Source organism: Heterocephalus glaber, unplaced genomic scaffold, assembly GCF_053883595.1.
Source record: "Heterocephalus glaber isolate CG9 unplaced genomic scaffold, H.glaber_assembly_v1.0 deba00001571, whole genome shotgun sequence".
Taxonomy (NCBI): domain Eukaryota; kingdom Metazoa; phylum Chordata; class Mammalia; order Rodentia; family Bathyergidae; genus Heterocephalus; species Heterocephalus glaber.
In genome coordinates this window covers 10,895,868-10,907,590 of record NW_028258356.1, presented here as the reverse complement: position 1 = coordinate 10,907,590, position 11,723 = coordinate 10,895,868, and the positions used below count along the sequence as shown (strand labels likewise).

The following is an 11,723-nucleotide window of genomic DNA, read 5'->3' as shown; positions in this document are numbered from 1 at the left end:
CCCCTTAACTCCCATTGAATGATAAAAGTTTTATGACTTATTTTGGCTCTAAATGCTCCAGAAAATAGTAGATGATTATCAAGTGGGTGTTTAGGAATATTCCAATTGGTGGAGATTGCAGATAGATGATTTATCAGGTACCAGTATTACAAACTGTATGCATGTGCGTGCCTGCAGTCATACAAGGCAAAGTCCTTTATGAGGATGATAAATTAAATCTTTTTGAGCACATGAATTCAAATAAATTAATTTTTTCCCCTTGTACTTTCAGTGCCTAGTAAGTCAAGGCTTACTAGATAGGTATTCAATAAATACTGGTTGAATTAATTGCCTTTATTAACATTCCTTCTGAGTTCTAGACACAGCTGGGTCTTCACTCCTTAGAAAGCAATGGAGCTGGAACCAGAAATCCCTTAAAAGGCCAGGACCAGTTAACAAGGCTGAGCTAAGCTCATGGGTAGTGCCACATAGGCTTAACGCACTGAAGGAAGGCCAAGAGGACTCAAAGTAAGCTCAAGAGAAAGAAAACAAAACAACAATAACAAGCTAGCTTAAGAGGAAAGACGTTTCTACAGTGGGTGTTGGCAGGAAGCCACCGCAATTACCACAGGTCAACCCTTGTCAATAGGTGGTCACCTCGGTAACTACCACGAAAGCGGTCTGCTACACAAACCCTACTTTTAAAACGTTATCAATACTGAAATGTCGAAGTTCAACCGAATGCCTTAGAAAGCGCAACCAAAAGCACCTAATTCACGACCTATCTTTCATCCCATTCAAATAACGCAGCCAATAGGAAAATCCTTGGGCCTGAGCAAATCTCTGGGCTAGCTAGGTCAGCCCTGGAGGAAGGTCTGCCCTTTAGAGTCCTGCGGAGCGACTGCTGGCCTCAGAAACGCTGTGAGCCCTCAGCCGGGCAGGACAACCTTCCCGCTTCTCCTCCTCCCTCCCAGGTTGGTCCCAGCCCCCGCAGCCCGGACGGCCCAGACCACACCCGCTTCCCTCCGGTGGCCCGGCCGCCCCCGCCGTAGTTCGCGGGAGCGCTCTTCCTGGGGCGGGTACAGGCCAGGGCGCATGCGCACTGACCGAAGGGCGCCTCCCTGCCCGGATCTCGCGAAGTTACGTTAGATCAGCCGCCGGTGACGGGTGGCCTAGCCGGGGGCGGGAGGGCTTCTGTGGTAGGAAGGGAGGTCCACTCGGCCGGGCGCGCCGCCCCAGTGCTCTGTGGGATACTGGAAGTCTTGAGCGTCTCCTCCCGGTTCCCAGCCTCCCTCTGGCCCGCACTCATAGAAACAGTCACACACCCCCTGCCTCCCCTCTCTTCCCTCGCCGCCTCCCCCTTGCCCCCTCGCGATAAGAAGACCCGGCGGCAGGAGAGGGGATGAAGATGGCGGACGCGAAGCAGAAGCGGAACGAGCAGCTGAAGCGCTGGATCGGCTCCGAGACGGACCTTGAGCCGCCCGTGGTGAAGCGCCAGAAGACCAAGGTGAAGTTCGACGATGGCGCCGTCTTTCTGGCTGCTTGTTCCAGCGGCGACACGGACGAGGTGCTCAAGCTGCTGCACCGCGGCGCGGACATCAATTACGCCAATGTGGACGGACTCACTGCCCTGCATCAGGTCTGTGCGCTCCGCCGCCGGGTCTCCCGAGCCTGGGGTCCTTCTCGGCCGCGCGCCGAGGCTTCCTCGCGGCTCGCGTCTCCCTGAGCCTGGGGGCGGCGGGAGGTTCCCTCCCTGCTGCGGGGCGAGGGGTTGGCTTGTCGGGGGAGGGAGGGAGGGAGGGAGGGAGAGGAGCGGTGGCGGCGCTGGGCTCCAGGCCCCGTTCGGACCGGTTGCTGTTGGCGTTGGGAACCAACTGGCTGATTTCCGGGGCTTAGGGAGAAAGGGACTGTGGTCGTCTTGGGGCCCAGGGCCGTTTGTGAACATGTGTCTGGTATTTGGGGTCGAGACCGGGAAAGTGTGTGTATTGGATCGTGCCGGGGTACCGGTGTCAACGATATGTTGGGAGGGGGTGCTGAAAAAAAAGACTAACAAGGGGGCGCTTTGGGCAGCTGGACGTAGTCGGCTGGTAGGTGGGCATTGGATGTGTTGTACTTTTTAGGACTTGATTACAAATGATGATGATAATAGTAATCAAGGGCCCTAAGCTGAATGCCCTGAGCAAACGATTTCCTGTTTTCTCCTTTATTACTCTTGGTCACTGGGGAGGGGAAAACGGGATGTAATTAGCTGATCTGCATTGGCTGAGAGACAGGGAATTGGAACGTGTAGGGTAAAGGAGCTTCCCCAAAAGGTTCCCCTGTCTCTGGACCGGAACGTTTTGAGTCCAGAGTTTGCCGCAGTGTCAGAGATCCTTGAGCTCTAGGTCCTGGGGTGTGCTCTGGGGCAAGAAAAACAAGAAAACACAGTGCACTCTTCCAAGACAGTTACCAAGTTCTGATTTTTCTTTTGGGAGTGGGAATTTAAAAAGCTGGTCCCAAACTTTTCTCAAAATGGATGCTTTGTGCATGTTAAAGTTTTATAGTAGTCTGATGGGGATCTCGCAGTGTTAGCCAAATAAGGAGAAACTATTGGCAATCCAGAGATAATGTTGCGTTGCCTTTAACAGGCCAAAAGCAACACAACCCGTAGAGTTCTGCATAAAAAGCAATTTCTAAGCGATAGTAATAGGTAACAACATAGTCTCTTTCCATTTTCTTATTGAGCAACTCGAAATTACAAAAAAAATCTTACAGTGAAAAGCCTTGGAATATCACAGACTTGCTTTGATTGCATGTGGAAGATGTAGCTTTGAATAATACCGTATTAAAAACGTGCTTGGGATGTTGAAACTTAAGGGTTTATATTTCATGAATATTGATGCCCTTTTAAAAGAGAGGTGACTAATGGCATTTCACTGCTTCCTGTTTAAGTGAATGATGACTATATTAAGTTTTATTTAATCAAATTCTCATATCATACTTGGCTTGTGGCCTTTGTTTACAAAGTTGACTGGATGGATTGAAATGATTGACATATTGCAGAACAAGTTGAAATTCAGAATGTGGCACCCAATAAAAATATAGCGTTTAGCTCTTTCTCTATTCTGTTAAATTTAGGTTCTCTAATGTGCAACAAACTTATATTTAACTGAAGGGTTTTTTTAAAGGTATAATATAACCATAGCTTCAAAAAAATGGTTTTGAGAATGAAAGCAATTTTTGACATTAAAAGTGATAGTGTAATTATATAAGATGAAAAATATTTTCAAATACGTTTTTAGTATAATATTGATTTTGAAAGACAACTATTATATGTCTGAGATCATTTTAATTTTAATCATATCAATATATCTTATTAAAATTGTTGAAGATAAATTTAAAATTGCTGTTGCTGCGGAGGAACGTAATCATTTTGGCTTGGTGGAAGAGGAATATTTCTAATACGTTAATATTAATATGATACTGGTTTAGGTAGTAAGAGAAAGTAAGTGTAATGGGCTTCTTAAGGTTTTTTTTTTCTTTCCTTCCAATTTGCACATGTTGCAGGAATTAATCAGACTTACCAATGTCTTCTTGATTAACTAGATTCAGTGGTTAGTTTAGTATTATGTAGATACAGTCTTTATTGCATGTTTTGTTTTAATTTACAGCATGCAACCAGAAGAGTCTATCTTTATGCCATTTTCCTAAAACCCTTTTTTGTAATTTATTTGCATATTCTTTAAATCAGTAAAGCCAATGTCTTTGAAAGATCAAGGATTAAAATTTTTATTATGTTTTCTTTGCTGTAATTTGTCATGTATCTTGTACTTTTTTTTCCTATTGTAACTGTAAGAACAAGGAGTTCACATTGGGCAAATTCAGGACACCAGATACTGAAAGTTGATAAAAAACAATAAAAAAACAAGAAAATTTTAAGCTTCTAAGAAATATTAAAATTATCTATGGGTAATTAGTTAAGTAGTCCTTGATGTTAACGTCTCACAAGATCATAGAATATGTAAAATGTTTTTATTGGGTTAATTATTGATTAGCCTTTTAGAATATTCATTTTTTAAAAATTTTTGATTGAGTTTCTTAAATTTCATTGTTAAGAGAAAAGTTATGGGAACGTCTCAACTCACAAATATACTTCTTAATCTAATACTTGCTTTGCATTTTAATTATAAACTTATATTTAATTATAAGCTTATATTTAAAAGTTTATTCATTGAATGAATTCTTTAGACATTATAAAAGATAGTCTACAGCTGTCTTTTCTGTATGGAAATGTCATCCTACATGGAGAACAAGCAGTGGTTGTTTTGTTGTTGTTGTAGTTGTCGTTATGATTGTTGTTTGGGTGGTTTTTTTTTTAATCAACTTCCTATCCTGGTGTCCAGAATAGCTGGAAAACAATGCAAAGTTAAGTTTATGATATAAATTTCTGCTTTGTAGAACTGAGGTTTAGAATACAATTTCAGTTTTATCAGTAGGCAATAATCAGCTTCTGATTTTATAGCTATATAGTAGTTTTATAGTATGTGATTATATTTATATTTCAGCATTCTTTAGAGGTTTAAGAGATTAATAAGGTTATATGTAGGATATCTTTTGCTGATCCTCACGGGTGTTCGTAACTTGCAGGACAAATTTCTTCTTACAATTTTAAGTTTAGCCTTTTGATCTTACCCTTCAAATCTTCTGTTTTCCTCTGTGTGAGTGGCTTCCAAGTCAGTTTCCAGTTGCTTGTTTTTGCAGAGCTCCATTCTCTCATTTTAATTTTTGTTCTTATTAAATATGTTGTGATTTTATATTTAAAAATATGTCTAAGTAGTAATACAGGTCCACCCCCCTCTACTGTAGAATGACCATTATTGTATTTACATTAACTTTTTGAGATTTCTTCAAAGACTCCTTATTGTTCAAAGATAGATTTTTCAGTTACAATATAGTTTTATAATTATTTTTATCATCTAACAGTAATTTAGATGCATATGTTTTTCATATTTTTAGACTTCACTGGCATCCTTTTTCCTATTCAGTTAGGCAGTTTTAGATCTTTGTCAGGAATTTAAATTCATCCTAAAACATCTTTCCTCACTAAGACTGCTCTTCTCTTGGTGCCCCTGTTTCTGTTAATGATGTTATTAGTCTCTTGGTTATGTCAAGTTAAGCATTTTAGATGTTTACTTGTTCCTCTTCTCCAAATGTATGTATTCAGTTTTCTGACTCAGTCTTCACAATTCTTTTGCATCAGTTATTTATTTATTTTTTTTGCTGTTCTTATTATCAACCTATTTCATACCTTTATTATTTTTTCCCTACAATATAGTAATAGCTTAATTGTTTTCCCTGCCTCTGTTTTCTGGCTCCATCCACCATGCAGATTGCTGTCAGACTACAATGTAACACTTTGTGTCACTCTCTTTAAATTTAGACTTAAGATATTTCCTCATTTAGCTTATGCTTAACACATTTTCATTGTGTTGTACCCTTTGCTATAGAAGTTGGGTAACTTCCATTTGAACTAGATTTTTACTTTTTTTTATTTCCATGCCTTTAGCCATGTTTTTTCCACCATTACAATATCCTTTCTTCTTTGCCAATCCAGATCATTCTTTGGGGTTCAATCCAGTTGCCAAACAAAAGAGATCTTGTTCTTTGAACTTGTATAATACTGGTAGTGTAGAGACATTCGCTCTTCTGGTGTATTCATTATACCTTACATTCTGCCTTTTTAGTTGTTGTTATTTTTTTCTTTCAGACAGGATCTCTTTATGTATTTCAGGTTGGACTTGAATTTATGTAGACCAGGCTGGCCTCAAATTCAAGGGGATTCTCCTACCTCAGCCTCCTGAGTGCTGGGATTACAGGTGTGCACCACCATGCCCAGTTTATTTTGTTATTAAAATACTGCTTATACTTAGACTATTATTTTTGCACATAATAGAACTTGTATATTTATGAAGTAAATGAGAAATTTTGTTGTAGCTCTTCAGTCCATATTTTTTAATATCTTGAGATTTAAAAGTTCTGAATATCAACCTCCTATTAAAAAATTATAAAGCAGGGCCAGGGATTTAGCTCAGCGATTCCGCTGCCTTCCTCACAAGCACAAGGTCCCGAGTTCCATCCCTGGTATACACACACACACACACACAAAATCTAAAGCAGTTCAGTTTTGGTTAAGTGAAAGAAAATTGTGTTTAACTGAATCATTAGTTAACTACTTCCACAGAGCCTGAGCTAGAAGCTACAGAGGAATCCAAAATTGAATTAGGTCCTTATTTTATTCTAATTTTATAATGCCTTTCTTTTTTTAATAATACCTTTCTTTTACTTACCTATGTAGACTGTAAATAAGTTTTATATGAAATCCTTTTGCTCCTTTTTATTGGTATTTGTTTGCAATATATGATATTTATATTCATTTTTGAGACTTGGTACATATATAACATATCTTGATCATTTTTTATCCTTTTTTTCCATTTGTTCTTAAAATACAAATTATATCAAGTTATAAAGGAGCCACATGAAGCTTTTTTATAAAACAGATGACTTTGTGATCGCTTCAGCAGCACATATACTAAAATAGATTTCATTCTTGTCATTTAAAGGAATGCTGTAGTGCAGTCTTCTCTTAATATATAAAGTATTGGAGAGTCAGGAAACAGGCAATTTTGAAGCTTTTTGAAACAACATAGAGTTTATAATTTATAATTTTTACCTTTTGTGGGGGCTGGGAAAGGTTAAGTTCTTGGAGTACCTATGGGATCACTTTTTGTGTTCAAAAGACTGTACAGTGAAATTTTTCTGCATGATTTTCTTTCAAAAAGATTTTATTCTGATGGCTCTTAAACTGTTTCATTGAAAATATCCTAGCTCCGTTTTTAAAAACCCACCTAACCAAATTGCACAACCCCACATTCACAACCCTCACTTGTGATAAATATATGGACAACCCAGTCCATATATGGGATGCACTGGTAGTGAACCAATGCCTACATTGCTGATGTTACAACGCTATCTCTGCAGTTACTGCCTGTGTGCTTCCTGGCAGCAGTTTTGTGGTCTGACTTTAAAGTGTCGTAACCAAGACCATCTTTCATGTGCTTCAGCTGCACCATGATTGCAAGCTGTGAGTGAACATTTTCTAGTATAGCCAGGTAGAAGAAGCCCTGGATGGAATCGAAGAATTTTTTTCTTCACCCATTTGTTATAACCATACGTATTATTCACACAGGAAAAGTATTTGTACTTAAAAATCTACTTAGTTGATTCTTAAAGAATAACTATTTAGAGACCTTTTACTAGGGGAAGGGGTAAAACAGTGTTCTGTCACTACTGTAACTAACATGTTACTTCTTGACACTTCCTGAAGTTGTTCTTTTCATTTTGCCTGCAAAAAAATTTCCATTTTTCACTACACCTTTCTCTTGAAAGTTTATGGGGCTCCACAGTTGTGTAGAAAAGTAGAGTATTAACATTTTGGTATGCCCTTTTAAAAGATTGAAGCCCTCTAACAGTTGTTTTAGTTTATTCTAAGTTGGGGTTGAATATGTAGTAGCTATGACTTACCAGTGTTTTATTGAGAAGTGCTTTTGCATACAAGATAATTTAATTCTCATGATATCCTTTTTCTCTTGCTCAAATTGTCAACATAAATGATAGAGCTGGGATTCTAATACAGGCTGAGTCCAGAGCCCAAACTTTATTCTTGAACCATTCTTAAATCTTTCAGTCATTATGGTGGTGATTAATAATTGGAGATTTCCCTATAAAACAAGAGAGATTCAAATGAAAAACAAATACAAGCATAATTGTTTTCTGTGTGTAATTTTGTTAGCACTTTTAATCACCTTCCAATGGTGATTCAAATGGATTAGCACTATATCTACATTAATCTTATAATTCAGAATTATCTTAAATTTTAGAAACTGACAAAGTTTTGTGGGGTTTTTTTTGAGTTGTTGTTGTTGTTATTTTCTGAGACAGGGTCTTGCTACATAGTTCAGACTGGCTTTGAACTCACTATGTAATCCAGGCTGGCAGATTGTTTTTAAGTAACCATTATGTGAAGTATATTTGATCAAATGCTTTAGGAAGTTCAAAGGAAGCTACAACAACAATAAAAACATCCTTCGGGATGTTTTTAAGCACCTTTATTTTTCTATCCTAATTAGCCTTATTATGTGTTTTTATACATAAATGCATATTTGACTCTTTAGAGTAACTATAAGCAAGTTTACCTCAAAGAAAACCATAATTTATCACCACTCTTAAGCTTAATCTCTGCAAATTACTTTCTGTACAGTGACCATTGATGCTTGTAGTTAGGACTTGGGACATTGTATAAATGCTTAGTAAAGTTATCCAAAATGATTTCTGAGTTAGTAAAATGAACTTGTGTTAATTATGTTTGATTTTAGTTGGGAGCATTTGTTAATGAGAATACAGTTATAAGAATAGTCCATTCCTTAAATTAGTTTGCATAATTTAGCCGTCGTATTTTAGTTTTTAATTCAGAATAGGCAGTAAATCTTTCTTATTGGTAAAAATGTGCAATATGATATACTTAATTGTCTGTCAAATCATTGATTCATTGATTTTATGTTTCATAGGCCAATATGTTTTTTAGAAGTTTCAATCACTGAAAGAGCGTAGCCTTATATTTTGCCCTGTAAAATTATTGAAAAGTTTGATCACTTGATACTATCATTATTTCATACAGATATTTTAACAACAAAAAGATGTAGTCAAATGAAGGACAGGGGAACTCATACATTAGTCTATATAATTATTGACAGATTGGTAACAGATATTCTTTATACTGTTGTATGAAAGTAGAGTAGCTAAGCTAACATCATCTCATAACTCTTATTTCCTGTGTCCTCCTTTTTGGTAAGGCATGGTCAAGCATAGGTTTTGACTGGCTGGGTCATCAAGCTGCTAGCATGCCTTGCTTACCCAGTAGAGTAATGAATTTATCCAAAGAGATTCAGGAGATTGGAGAAAGCTTTCTTTGGGGGAACCATTGGTTCCATGTTTATACTTTCATAAGTCTCTGCATGTTACCTCCCTCTGGAATGTATTTCCCAACTTATTTTTATTAAGGCACAGCCCAAAGCAATAAGTGTGAACTTGTTTGACCATTAAGGCATACAGTGATTCTTTAACTTACCATTTAAACCATAAATTTGTCTGTTATACACTGCGTGTTATTGTTATTGTATCTTAGTTCCAGAGAAAATAGTGAATTCTTTACGATAGGAAATCTGATTCATTTTTCTTTAAATTTCCTTTGGTATCATTTTAGGAAGTGCACAGTAATTGTTTAGTGGTTTTAAAAAACAGCATAATGTAGTCTTGAACAAAGTTCTTAGAAAACAAAATGATGGCAGTTTGTGTGACAATAATACAAGCATAAAAAATATTCTAGGGGCCGGGGATTTAGCTCATTGGCTTCGCCACCTGCTGCGCCAAGCGCAAGGACCCGAGTACGATCCCCAGTACCCCCAAAAAAATATTCTAACACAAAAGCATATACCAATAACTTACTTTTTATATAGCCATTGATATTTTAGATGTATTTTTAAATAGAATATATACTGATTACCTCCAAGTAAAATTTTGCTTAGTGTATATCATTTTCTTTTAAAATAAATTTCTCTATACAAATCCTTGGGTTCACTTAGAAAGGGAATTAGCACAGTGGCATTAGAAGGAAGACATATAGTATTCTAGGATTTTAATCCTAGGGTCTTTTAAAATAAGGTTTCACTGTGGTTCCTTCTATGCTAGTATTTTCTTACCTCATTAGATTTTTAGTTGTTTCTCATTCCATTGTTGTGCTAGCTGACCATACAAAGACAACAACTCATGCTCTTTCATAGGTGGAGACATTCCACATTGTCATGTTTTATATAGGCATTTCTGAAATGACATTGACTAGAAACCATGGAAAGATGTGAAAGCATTCCTCAGCTGTCACCTTTTTAGCAATCTGTTTAAGTATGTCATGTGCATTGAGTAAGGTATTTTACTGGGAGATCCTCACAAGGTAAAAAACTTTACCTTGAGTATTAACTCCTATTGAGCTGAAATTACTTTTCTGTGTAGTTAGTTTGACATAATCTAACAAAAGATTATAAAAAGTGTCATTTTGAGTACTACATAATACAAAGAGGATTAAATTTTGTGATATGTAAATTGATACTTTCTTAAAGGTCAGTAACCCTGTGAGAAAATGTTTTCATGAAGTTACTGTGAAAAGGTACATGCATGTATGCATGCGCACACACACCAGTTAACTATACTTTAGAGTAAACATACTGAAGTATATATAGTAATTAGCTTTCAGAATGGATATAAACTCATTCTAATATTTATGCTCTGGGAACATTTTTAGAGCTGTTCTTCTGGAGCTTCAACTCTAAAAGGTTCTTTTGAATATCTCAGTATTGAGGGGTTTTTTTCTTTCAGGGGAGTTTTTTAATTTTTGAAAGTGAGTCATTTGGAGGTGTATCTGGTAAATAAGGTAGATCATAATAATTGTGGTTAATATTATCAGTAACTAAATGATATTTTCTAAAAAGCTTATTCTTAATTAGAACATGAGCTTAGAGAGTAATCTTGGATTTTAGTTAACTTTTCACATTGTCTGGACTTAAGTATGCTTCAGAATGTCTTCGTGATGAACCTTGTGTATTCCTTCTCTGTGTTCTACATTTTACATGAAATAGGTCACTGTTATAGTTTGTGGTTTGATGGGGGGGGGGCTATATGAATGTATTTCTCAAAAAATGGATTTGATACTCCTGTTCCCAGATCGTGACACTGTATTTCATTAAGTTAATTTTCTCACATAGTTCAATTTTTATAGTTCTTTAGAACAAAGGTGTTTTGTTTTTTTTTTTTGGTACTGGGGATTGAACTCGGGACCTTGTGCTTGCGAGGCAAGCACCGGAACCACTGAGCTAAATCCCCAGCCCTAGAACAAAGTTTTGAACAGAGGACATGTTTAGCAACCTTTATACTTTCCAAGTACATGGTGTTGTAGTATTCATAAAAACTTTGCATTTTTTTTCTTTTAAGATATCCATTGCTATTTAACTCTTTCAGCTTCATTTTAACACTAAAATGTCTTTTAAGTTTCTGATCTCAGTGTTTTTCTTTCTCTTATACATGAAAATGCTGTTAATTAAATCTTTAGTGTCTTTCCCATCTCTTATTTTTAAACATGACTTATTGTCAAGTTTATTGTTGTATATGCATTTTATCTAAATAAAAATGGTTTTAAAAATTTAATAACCATTATTTAAATAATTAAAGCATCATAGAAAAATGTAAAAGAAATTTAATCCTACTCAAATTTCCAGGTTTGGAGGTGGCCCTATTTTGGTCTCAAAGACTCCTTTTTATACATCCCTACACAAGTATATAATTTTTTTATAGATGGGATCATACTTACATTTCTGATTTATAACTTGTTTTTTAAAAATGTAAATGTTTGTAAATACTTGTTAATATTTATATACATTTTACCTTCAATGGCTCTATGGCTTTCCATTATGTCTGGGAATAAATATAAAATTTTATTTTTCTAGTCTTGATGAGCATTCAGTATATTTTCCACTTCTCATGATATTGGGTTAATATTACACTGTTTACATCTTTACTCAACATTGTATTCCTAGGATTGTTTCTTTAAAATCTCACCTGCAGTTTTATTTAAAATGATACACTATTTTAATGCTTGTTTA

At 36.5% G+C, this 11,723-nt stretch overlaps 1 protein-coding gene across 11 annotated transcripts in view; it reads left to right on the top strand.

Annotated features, from left to right (window-relative positions):
• Window positions 1-896: 896 nt before the first annotated feature.
• Ppp1r12a (protein phosphatase 1 regulatory subunit 12A) overlaps window positions 897-11,723 on the top strand; it is a 135,002-nt gene continuing 124,175 nt past the window's right edge. For 4 of the 11 annotated variants that reach the window (XM_087192499.1, XM_087192493.1, XM_087192497.1 and 1 more), the window contains exon 1: window positions 1,112-1,618. In XM_087192499.1, the coding sequence (XP_087048625.1) occupies window positions 1,382-1,618 (237 nt within the window). In that variant the 5' untranslated portion in view covers window positions 1,112-1,381. Of the gene's footprint in view, window positions 1,619-11,723 lie in introns of all 11 variants that reach the window. The other 7 variants (XM_087192502.1, XM_021258497.2, XM_087192495.1 and 4 more) reach the window with 4 other exon arrangements.